Raw genomic sequence first — 12,608 nt, 5'->3', positions numbered from 1 at the left:
GTTGTAAATTTTTGTTAGGGTTTCATTCTGTTTTTAGTAGTACCAACCATCAGATTACAATTAAAAGGGAACGAGATCCAGAGACTACACAGGGCTGACAAAGCATGCACAAATGCAGCTTTCATAAGCAACATTCATCTGTCAAAAAACACTGATTAAATGCTAAGCTTCAGTTTCACAAAGCTCGAGTTCACTATTCCTGAAGAACTTCGATTGAGTTATTTAATGTTTATTATTAAGTCATTCATCACAGCATACCAAGGCTTTCATCCTTGAGCACTTCTGGTACAGAAAGAAGAGTTATGTCTTACCAGCTGACCAATCCGATCCAGGTTATCCAGGAAGTATTTCACTGATTCACCCTAGAGAAAAGAAAAGAGATGGAAACTTAGTGTACTTCTAGGATAGCAAATCCAAATCGAACTTTCCAACATTGAGGTCTAACATAGCTGTATCACAAATAGTAGTTTGGACTACATCCTGATATGCTTAAGGAGCTGCAACAATAGAAATACCCCATTGCTTAACTCACATAAACTGCTGATAACGAAGCAGAGCTACTATAATTTGCTACTGACGAGTAGGTGAGCTAGTATTTATTCTAAATAGTTCTGTTACTAGTAGAAAAAACAAAGTTGCACAGAATTTTGAAAGTGTTCAAAGCTATCTAGTAGATCTTTACAATGAAAAGGAAGCGTTATCAAAGGCAGTTCTTTGCTTTGGATTTAAGTAGTTTTTTTCCCTTGTACTATCAAGGCAGTTAAATGACACCAGGTGGGAGTAAAAATAAACACCTTCATTAGAAACCAATGTATTCTGCTTGAAATTCATAACAGTGAACAAAAGCATATGCTAGACTAGTTGGCGTATCTTTAGTAAAAGTGAAAGATTCAAGTCACCTAAGATTCATAATAATTCACAATCATGAAGGACGTTCTCTTCTCCAAACCCTTTTAGGCTCAAGGGTTTCAATAACAGATTTGCTGATCTCATACAAGACCCCTTAGCAGTTATATTGAAAAGAATAAGCAATGTTTTACAAAGAAGATGTATTTTTGTCAACTTTTTATCTTTTTAAGAAGCTTGCCTGTTTATTACACTCGAATCAAGTGAGTGCTACTCTGCACCGACAAAACTGACAGTAGGTGCCTTCACTATGTTACTAACTTAGGATGAGAACATTCTCAAAATATCATCTCACAGATTCCAACAGCAATATAAATCCTTAAACCGAACATTCTCCTCCATACCATAGGCCTGAGACAGAGGAACAAAATTATTTCCCTCCAGTACAACTTCAAACAGATGCCAGCACAACAGTTTATTCTGAAGTATCAGACTGGAGATCAGAGGATTCAGTGTACTGCACGAGGACATAATTTCAGCATCAGGCAAAGACAAAACTTACTGCAACTTACTATTTCCTAACATTTAAAACTGGAAGCATCTTCTCATAAAGGAGAGAAAACATACATATTTGCAAAAAGCTACATGTATCACAAAAGATATTAAGGCATTAAAAAAAGGACTTTTTCCAGGGGTGGGGGCAAGTTTGTAAAGAACAATTGCTCTAAGAGCTTCCTTACAATCATGAATTTTCATAAGGTGAAAGTAATTTCCTGTATTTTTTGGCACTCTTTGGGATCAGAAGAGATATCACAGACTGCATGAATACGAAAAAGGTCTTCCTGTACAGCATTAGTCATATTTAGGAGATGGGAGAGCCCAAACGGAAAAGGTCACTAAAGCTTAAAAAAAATAAATCCTTCTATCTATTGTGTTTTGTCCTGCACAATGCTTTTAGATGTGCAACAAGATGGCAAACAGGCTGTCTCTGATGCAACTAGTTCCTCTTTTTCCAACCAGTTGCTTTAAGAGTCCTTGCCTTGCTCATACACCCTCCCACGCTGGGAACAGGAAACAGCTGTATGCACGTAAACTGCTGCGACACACAAGCAAATTTACCTGATTTATGGCCTGCGCCTCCCCTGCTTCCTGCCTCACACACTGATCAATTTAACGTTTTGCACATTTACAAGAGAAAATCTAGTTCTTGAAAAATACACATTTATTTATTTAGTGATTTAAGGAAACTAGACTTTGCCATTTTCCTATGAAGCTCTGCGTAATGTTGTAATTACGCCAAATAATTAATTCTGAGAAATTTTAAGCAGTAATTACAAAATACTTGGATAGCTGGGTAACCAAGTCGGACTGTCAAACAGGTGTGCTCAACATATGATGGGACTGACAGCTCTGAACAAGTCTGAGTATTCTCTTCCAGCGCAGAATTCAAAGATCTTCAGTATTTCAGTCAAAATATCTGTTTCCAGTCAAAACAACAAAACCCCCAAAAGCTCCAGAGGGTTCAGAGTTAAGAATAGCTCACAACATTAAAGCACACAAACCTGAAAAGAAAGAAAAAGCTGAACAAAACACAAACACTGAGAATCCCCTACTCTCAAGATGATTCCCCGATTAAAGCCCTAACACAGGAACATAGCAGCATGGGGTCAGTTCCTGCTCAAAGGCTTCTTCTGTAACCTTTTTTCTACATTTTATCAGATTCACAGAAAAGCTGTTTGCTTCTGAGGAGCTGGGGTGTGGGGGGACACTTCAGTTCATCAGGCTGGCAGAGCAGAACAACTACATACAGCGCCAACTGATCTGAGCAATAACACAGATTACTTAAAATGAGGGAAATAAAAAAACCTTCATGTTTTATGACTGTTTTATGTTAATATTTTTCACCATAACAATTGTATTAACTGAACAATCATTTAGCTTTTAATTTTTTCCTTATCATCCAGAGGAAATAGAAAGCAATGTTAATTGGATCTAAAAGTTAAAGTTATTTAGCTTCCTAACCAGCTGTACTTGAACACAATTTTGAGTGCCATCAATATTATTCAGAGTATGCTTCCATGCTTTGGGTATTATATACATACATTTGTAAAGGGTGTGTGTATATATATAAAGTACACATACAGTTTAAGAATAGGTCATCAGGGCAGGTTTTTCATTCAGTACAAATTAATACAGAAACCAAAAAGTACCAGCAGCCCCTCGCATGTTGAACTATTTTTCTCTTGTGGCCACTGATAAACAGCAACCTGTTCTGGCTTTTTCAGCACAAGCTCGTAGAGATTCTCCAAAGTCACCCAACCAGTCAACTGCACTCCAGAGCTGGCTCAGCACTTCCTTTTCCACATCGCAGCCAGTTATTTCTGCTTCACCAGCACAACTTGCCTTAGAAGCAGCAGCAAATATAGCAGCTCATATTTGCAATTAACTCTGATATTAAAGACATCTTTATATAGATTGACTATTTCAACGTATTTTAATGGTCCTACTGAAATAGTTGAATGGTTTTTCAAGCGCTGCAATATATTTTGAACTATGCTTGCAGGCAGCAAAACAGAAATCAAGCAATATAACCTTTATACTATTCATACTGTATTTAAATACCTAAGGAAACACATCCCATGATGCATCTTTTACAAAAATCACACAAATTAAGCCCAGGACAGCTCTAACAGGCTGGAAAATTGTAGCAGCTCAAAAAAACTTCCTGAAGATCAACCACCTTCATAGAAGTTTTTCTAGCCTCTGGCTTTTCAAGGAAGACTCAAATCTTGTATTCCACTGCTGGAGTACTACCACCTTTGAAAGAAACAATTTAAGAATATTCATACATAGTGTTTTTGAAATCTGAAAGGCATCATTTCATTTCAGCTGACGTGGCATTATGCGTGTTAGTGAAGCATGTCAGTGCTGGGATTTTGTTACTTTTTACCTGATGATCTAGTAGTGCATTTCACATTTCAGAAGTTTTATCAACAAATCCTGAGATGTGTACCAACAGCAAAATAAATGACGGCCATCTGCTAGCTTTTTTCCCCCCCTTGACAATCAATCAAGATGTCAAAACGCTGTCATCCATCTTTGCTCAGTACTGTCTGGGACGAATACGCTCTGTGTTATGAAATGTACGCAATTCAGATACTCCTTTTTAGTACACAAGAGCACAGCACAGACTCTAAGCCTTTCTTAACTTCTTGGTCACCACACAAGAGTTACCACAAATGCTCGGATGATTCATTCTCCCACTGCTAATCTCTTCTCCCTCTGCAACACATATCCTCTGAGTAACTGTTCTGCCAACTGGGACCAAGTGAAGGAATAAGGCTCCGTTCCCATTGTTCAGCAGGATGAGTCACTGCACATCTGGGAACTGGGGGAATCGAGAAACACAAACACAAGGCCTATAACGAGCCCACAAGCTCCACAGTGCAGCATCACCACTGGACTTCATTTTCTATTTCTATTTTTTTTTTTTAAACTGCCTTATCTGCAGTATAAAGTTTGGTGAAGCAACAAAAATAGTACAATTTGCTTAAAGAGTGATTGGTGGAAGAGAAAGGGAGGAAAGGTAAAAGTGAAAACATTCTCACTTCCTGAAATAGTGCTCTAAAGCTCTTTTTATATTCTAGATTACTACGAACATGGCAAGTAAAATTCTCAAGGGACAAAAGTCGCAATATTAAGAAATATCTATTGCATTTACTTCTATATATTTTGAATTATACGAATATCATCTTAACTCCAAATAATTATAATACAAAATAACTAACTCAATTCAACTCCTCTGTCCCTTAAGGCTAGATTCATAACACACAGGAAATCTCCCCAAAGAAATACTAGAACAAAACTGGCATCACTTCCTTTGCTGCTCATGAGCCCTGTTGCATAAAACAAGTAGAAAACACTTGGGCAGAGTTCCCAAATAGTTTTCATTTCATGAAAATAAATGCACAATAGATTATATGCAGATCACTTTAAAATACACCCAGAAGCTCAGAAATAAGAAAAAATGTTCTGCAAGGCCAGAATTTATCAACTTGTCGCTAACCCTCAGCCAGTTATTCAAAGTGACATTGGTTAGATCATTAATAATGAAACGTCCCATTGTTCAGTTCCCTAAAATACAGGCTCGTCTCAAACTTCTTCTGAAAAGCAGTTCCTTTAAATGCTAAAAGACTTGAAAAGCAGACCTTCTGTTCCAAATTGGCTTTTTTCCTTTCCTTGTCCCAAGGCCTTTTTGACATAATATTAATTTAGCCCTTCCTGATCATTCTGTCTCTAGCTGCTAAATTTAGAGCAGACAATTTAAGGTAGACCTGTCAGTCTTTGCTTGTTTCAGATGATGAATTAAACCACACAGGAAGGAAATGTTATACTTCAAGGAACATGTAATACAGATCTAACAGGACTCCCACAAATAGACACAGAGGAACAGATCCTGTAACTACTGCAAGCTACATCTGAACCTGTGTAGTGGAAGCAATGGGGATCTGACTACAAGCACGGTGCTGTTTGCATCACACCCTCCATTTAGATGGTGTAAGATGTTCCAGCAGCACAGAGGAAATCCAGAAGAGCCCAGAAGCAAGTCTGGAAATCTCCCAGCCTTTAACCCTGGAGATGTCCAAGACGTGCCTATATGGTTTAACTCTTTGGTGGCCTTGTGTGGAGTCAGGAGTTGGAGTCGATGATACTTGCGGGTCTCATCCAATCCTGGATATTCTGTGATGCTCTGAAGAGGATGGATTTTAAGCACTGGTACATAATTTCATCCAAATTTGGCCTTTATATAAAGCACTGGCAAAGACACACTACCAGAAAATGCAATGCTAATTTGCAAGTAATGTATTTGTTTTTCAGACAGATGCTGTCAACTCTTTTTTTTTTTTTTTTCTTTTCCATATTTCCTGGTATTTCAATCACTTTCTGATTGTTAAGGGGCATTTTGTATAAAAACAATATATCCAAGGAAGATGCCCAAAGGAACAGCAAGGTTGCTAGCACAGAATTACAATAAAAGAATTAGAGATTATGGAGACTGTTGAAGCAGCCACTTCTCTGGGTACTGAGATTAAAACCCCAAACCAGCAAAAAGAGATGCTGGAAATACTTTCCTTAGAGACACCTGCTGGATATAACGAGCAGGTTAACATCCTGTCACTATAATCCGTACAACCCTTGCAAGTAAACATGCAGACACAACTCCAGCTTACACAGCCTGGTTTGGTGCAAGGGGAAGAGTAGTCCTTTAAAAACCCTGAAAAAACAAGTTGAAAATTCTCAGGAGGGACAACTACAGACAAATAACCCCGCTCATGAACAAATGACCTGCACGCTCATTCAGCAGGTTACTTCTGAATCTGTCCTTCTGTTCAGCCTCACTAGTAACAGGGCATGGACTGACCACAGCCTAAACTCTTCCCTACTCTACAACAGCAGTTGATGAATTCTAAAGCGTTATTTTCCAAGGAGACAAGCATGCCTGTGCTTGCTCAGAATTCACTCAGAAGGATGCTGAAGTAACCTAAATTGCCCTGAAATGCTGAAATGTTTATGCCCGTTCTTACCGTAATTCCCTTTTAAAGATATTATCTACATCCTTTACAGGCACTGACCCTTACTGACACAAGGCAAGCAGCAATATTTCAATCAATCACCAATTCCAAGGCAGAGACTAACCACTTCTCGCTATTTAAGCCATACATAACAGCAATATCAAATTTCTCTAACATTGCTTAACTTCCTCCTTAACAACAGCCTGAGCTACTGGCTCCCATCCAGTGCCTCCAGAGCTTATCCAAGTTGCTGCTATCTGCACCCTACAAACATAAGACCTACAAAAAAGCACCATTCGGTTCCAAGCTTTTAGAAAAAGCTACCTCTTCTTTCTGCTGTACTCGTACAGTGCGAGTATCAGATATTAGAAGTCTAAAAATATTTTTAAAATCCTTTGTCAGCTCAGTACAAACAGGCAACGCAAAAATCTGCTCGCCTGTCCAAGTCAGGATGGCTTTCTATAAACTCATCCTGCTCCGAGATAGGACACGCCGGCCAAGCTGTATGCTTCACAGCCCATGAAAAAAAATATGTGATCAAATATTTATTTCGTTCCTCCCCAAAAGTTCAGGTTAATCTGAGCTCCCACATCATCGATAAGAACTGTGGGTCCCTGTGAGGGAAGTTTTAGAAGCACCCTTCACAGGAGCCCTTCACCACAAGCACTCCTCAACTCCTACATCCGTTAGCTTTTAGCTGCAATTGAGTACAGCACCTCTTTCTGGAAATGCAAGGAAAAAAGAACATTTTTTCCCTGAAACTCTAGGTGTTTCTGCTGCAGCAGGATGTAGAGGAGATAAATTACTCGATAGTATGTTAACAATTCTGTCCATTTGTCTCAAATATGCGAGCTAGTAAAAGTGCCTCAAGGAGGAAAGGAATTTTCTCTCAGACTAAGGCAGGCTCATCCCACACTCTCAGCTTCAGGAGACATTAGCACAAATCCCTGTCCTTCTGATTTTACTCCTACTTATTGCCTCCTCTTCACCGCTATCCCTGCTTCACAGACTTGCACTGACAGGAAGAAACGCAGGTGTGGACAGCCAAGCAACTCGTACTGGCCACCCACAAAACTAAGACTCAAACTAAGACGCACAGGTGCAAAACAATAGAGTTAAGTTATTGCTTTTTTCTTTTATTTATTTTTTAAAAAAATCTAGAGAAACCCTTATCTGGACTTGCACATTAGTGATTTAGCACTTCCTAGCACTCACTGACTAGCAGTTAGCAAGAAGCAGGGAACAGATATAAGGAGACATACACCTAATTCATGTGGAATAAACACAGTTATATTTAAACCATGATAAAAGTTCGACTGCCCGTATCCAACATCAGCTGTGTGCCCAGCTCACACACTCACCCTGGCACAAGCAGACGACAGACCTAGTCCCCAGCACCCCATGAAAGGATTCCTTCCTGTTTCCCTGCCAACTGTCCAAGCGACCACATTGTCTGGAGTTGCTGCAAGAACCCTTTCATCTCCAACACCGGAGGTTCTCCGTGAAGTTGAACTAATGCACGCCAACTCAACTTCTCATTCCAAGCACAGTCAGCTGAAACCCAGAAGGGAAGGCAACTGAAAGCAGCTAAAAGAAAATCCTGAGCAGTAGCTGGATAGATAGATCCAAGTTCCTGGTCAATCACTGGCAAGTTATCTCATTTATTCTCAGTGGGCAGCTGCCATGCAAAAATGTGCATTTGCAACAAATGCATAATTTAAAAGGAACTGGATGTTTCTACAACCATCAGGAGCGATGAACAATCCCATTAGGTGACCTTAGTCCCATGCTTTGTTTTCAGCAGCTCAGTATGCAGACTTGAACCTGCTCTGTTTACAGAAGACGTCTGCAGAACTAGAAAAAACGCTGACAGAAAAGCCTTAACTTACTAATTAATCTAGTCAGCAGTGCCGACTATCTGATCAAGACTAAATCACAAGTTTACCAGTGAGTTTCCCTTTCAAACCTTATCAGATAAAGGGATGGGAAATTAATATCTTAGATCTTGTGGGCTGAAAAAAACAGCTAACACCAGCCATGAGAGAATGTTGAGCTTGGACTTTTCCATGGCAGGCAGCCAGCTGGAAAGCTAAGCAACTTGAATGCATTTACAACAGGCATAACCTTGAGTATTGCACAGAAGGATGCTTCCTACTCCATTTCTACACCACAGCATTTGTTGCAAGGTGCCCTAATGCTCCACTTGCTGTAAAAACATCACCTCAGCCACGTTTTACTTAATTTTTCTGTATTTGTTGTTAAGGTAATTATAGGGATTGGAAAGAGTCGTTTACCCCACACATTTATTAAAAAAAAAAAAAAAAAAAAAGCTTTAAAAAGATTCATTTTTTGTGTATGTAACTAGGACATTTTTAGATACAGTGCAGATGAAAACGATGATCTCGCAAGACTAAGAAAGCTGCTCATTATTTGAAAGTTCCTTCAGTCTGATTTTCACCAAAAACGTAAAATGTTAAGTCTTAGTTACACTTCGGTGTGCTATTTAGCAATTTCCCTTAAAAGCAACTATGCAGATAGTAAAGTGCAGAAAAAGCACACTCCACTGTGCTTACATTATTTTCAAGTTTTATACCATGTGCACTACCTCAGCTCTCAGCAGGCTCAGCTACACAGAACACACGACTTACAAGTCTTTGGGGAATTCCTCTCTAACCACTTTCTGCATCTGTATTTTCAGAAAAATTTTCATTTACCCTGGGAACAAGTAACCTCACCTTTTTCAATAACAGCTTGCTTTTGGTTAATTTTCTTTAATTCTACGAGACTGACAAATGTTTAACTACAAAATTCAACTTTTTTGCTTGCTTGCTTTCCCAGTGACTGCTCAAATCAGTGGAATTTCTCTCAGTACTGAGAAGCTACTCGGCATCTCAATTCACCCACTTAATAGTGAGATGGGAATTCAGCAAGTGACTGCCTTCCCTATAGCCCCATCTCTCCTGCTCCAGTACCAGTCACAACAGCACATCTTGATCCCTCGAGTTGAGGGATGGTGAATCTCTCTGCCTCTGATGATCTGAAATAGAATTCAGTTTCTATTCACAATCTCAAGTTTTTTCTGTGATTTGATTTGCAGTTATTACCTCAGTATAGCATCTACTTACATCCAGTCATGATATATCCGTTCTTACAAATATATTCCCCCTAAATGAAGGTTGTCATGGTGGGAGAAGGGGACATTCTTCTAAATATGCACTTAAACATCTGCACCACTGATATTTTGGTAAGAGGGTTTCAAGTAACTTAAATTTATTACTTGATATCAGGACTTGTTCTCTTTCAAAATATTCAGGATGGCTTTTTCTGCATTTTTCACTCCATCCAACTGCACAAACTCACATTATTAATTTAACTTATTAAGAATGGACTTACCTTAGCTGAAATCTACACCTACTCAGGTACTGATTCACTAAAGGATCAAACATCCTTGGGTGAACACTCACAAGATGAGGTGGGATTGCTAACTGCATGAACAATAGCTGTATTATTGACAAATCCATCCAATTTTCATATGCATTTACATCTTAGTTCTTTGACAGAGCCCTTAATCCTTAAAAACTACTATCATGAAGTTCAGGCTTTTAGAAACCACTTGAGGGCTTTTTCGCTCCACGGAAAGTGATATTGAAGACCTGTATCAAATGGAAAGCTTTATTCTTACTCACCCTGAAGTGCATAAATGCATTTGCCTTATAAAAACCAAGTACTATAAGCATATTAAAACAAATCTAAAGTAAATTACTAATAATTGAAATAAGTGACTTGGAATAAGTAACTTACCTTCTCTCCTTAAGGCCTGATTTACATGTGCAAATTAATGAAACCACAGTGGGAACTGAAGTAGGTTTAACAAATTTCTAAAAGCAGCTGAGCAGACTAGACTATTGAAAAAAAATCCTGACTAAAGCCCTGGTCACATCCTACTGAGGTGCAGATGGGGAAGTTGCCCAGCCACATGCATAGCCATCTGAACTCCTTGCAACCTAGAACATATGTGCTGGATCAGGAGGACGATGACAGAAAAAGAGGACGCAGTAAGTTCTTCTCTTGCCTCCTGGCCAATAAATCCACACATAACATCATTATTAATTCAATACTGTACTCTGACCAAACCGAAAATAGATGGATCAAAGTCTTAAATTCACACAGAGACAGAATTAAATGTGAAAGAGTTCAATCAATAAACCACCATTATTTTCAGCTAGATATTTTACTGAGTTTTCCTGACTAGAATTAAGTGAGTATCATGGAAAGCAAGTCAAATTAAGAGGCTTTGGGGGTGGGGTGAAGAGCAGACCTTCTAAGGACAAACACCAACAGTTTGTTCAGGAGTAAAGCCAAGTGAAGCACAAGTCTGCCACAGTCTGAACTGCAGGAATCCGTGTTGTATACAGAGGAGACATTTGAAAGGTGTCAATAAATTACTTTTCAGAGCAACATGTTTTCCACTTTCTCAAGCAGAAAATCTTGCATGATGTTTCCAAGAAGTTTTCTTCCCCTCCCTTAAATACTAAGTCAATAATAGAGCAAATCATGTTTACTCCACAGAGCTGCTTTAAGTAGAGCTTCAAACTAGTGAGAAGAAATCAGGCTGCCTTCTGCCTTTGTAATACAAAGCTTTCCCAGATAGTGCTGGTTCAGAAAAAGAGAAAAGTATTGAACCAAACTTATTCTTCCTCCTTTGAGGAGGCTACAGCTCTGCTCCTCCCATAGCTGTTCAATCAGCAACTGGTCAGTTTGTGGCGCTATGGAACCCCAAGAGATCTTCTGCAGCATTATCACATTCAGATGCATCCTTAAGTCACTTAAGGTATGAAAACCTTCCACTGTTGCACAACTGTAATTTCACAGACTCAAAAAAAATACAACTCAAATACTACGCTTCCTCCCTCCCTCTGCTTACCTCCTTCTCTATGTTCAATACACGTGAAACTGAGCCTTGCCTTTGAATATTACACAAACACTTGTGATACACTGATAACCTGGAGCACAAACATTTGAAAAAACTAAATGGCATCCTTGTGGAACTGACATCTTCATTTGGCCTCAGGAAGGTTTTATGAAGGAAAGGAACAATTGCCTGGAGGAAGTGCCAGCAGAGAAAGACCTTACCCTCATTCCCTGGCAGGCCTGATGTTAAACTTATGCTCAGATGTGACACCAGCTGCTTTGTCCATCCTCAACGCCCCAGCATGTCACTGCCTGAGCTGCGCTTACAATCAGTCCTATGGCTGCACCCTGCCTCAGATCAGCCTCCCAGACTACAGCACAGCTTCCAAAAAAAGTTATGCCAACAGAAACAAGAACACAGTGCAGGGCAGAACTCCCTCAACCACCATTTCCTATCACTCACCGTGACTGCTCTGTCACAGAACTACAGCCCACGTTAAGCTCAAGCCTTGCAGACATGCTGAGTGCAACACTCGGTGTTTTAAAGCACAGCAGGCCTGGGAGGGAGGGAGTAGGAAGAGGGGGAGATAACAGAAGAACAGCAGCTTGAAGAAAGTTGCTTTTTACAAGAAGTTGTTGCAAAAAGATTGAGGTTTGGATAGCTGGCATGAACACAAAATGGCAAGTTATCGTTATGTGATTATCCTACCTGCATTTTCCTTTTCAGCATTCTAGCAGGTCCCATCTTCTTAAGAAAAATAGACTTACTGAACGTAACATGTCACATTGACAGTGAATTAAGAACAACTTCAAATCTGCTCTCATTTTACGAACATAAAAACCCAGGAAATATGAAAGCGAGACTTCCTAGTTTTTAATGTTTCACTTATTTGTTCATCTGTGCTTGTTACTGTAAGCTATGTGGAATCAAGAAACCAGGACACTCAGGAAAGCTTTAAAGCACTCAATAATCCTTATTCTACCAAATTCAGTGGCCCCTTCGAGAAATCCAAGCCTTAACCTCTCTCTCTTTTTTTTTTTTTTTTTTTTTCTCCTCTCAAGGCAATATCTTAGAGCATTTGGAAAGATACTGAAGTCACCCTTGCTCTCAGCCCTGAATTTAGGCAGAGAACAAGGTCCAGAACTAGTATGAAAAAGCAGAGCACCACACTTCTGAGTGCACAGTGAGTCAAGCCAGGGAGAAGGGTGTACAGAAAACTATTCACCTCTTCTTTTGCAGCACCTCCCAACACCCCAAACCAGCTGTAGGGGCAGAAA

At 39.5% G+C, this 12,608-nt stretch overlaps 1 protein-coding gene across 1 annotated transcript in view; it reads right to left on the bottom strand.

Moving 5' to 3' along the window:
• The window catches only part of GNA12 (G protein subunit alpha 12), a 42,264-nt gene that overhangs the window by 7,383 nt on the left and 22,273 nt on the right, over positions 1-12,608 (bottom strand). The window contains exon 3 of the mRNA XM_084536907.1: positions 312-362. Coding sequence (XP_084393033.1) covers positions 312-362 — 51 coding nt within the window. The remainder of the gene's footprint in view (positions 1-311; positions 363-12,608) is intronic.

This window comes from Aythya ferina (genome assembly GCF_964211825.1).
Source record: "Aythya ferina genome assembly, chromosome: 15".
NCBI lineage: Eukaryota > Metazoa > Chordata > Aves > Anseriformes > Anatidae > Aythya > Aythya ferina.
Note: the sequence above shows the minus strand (reverse complement) of the source record. Positions and strands in the feature narration are given on the sequence as shown.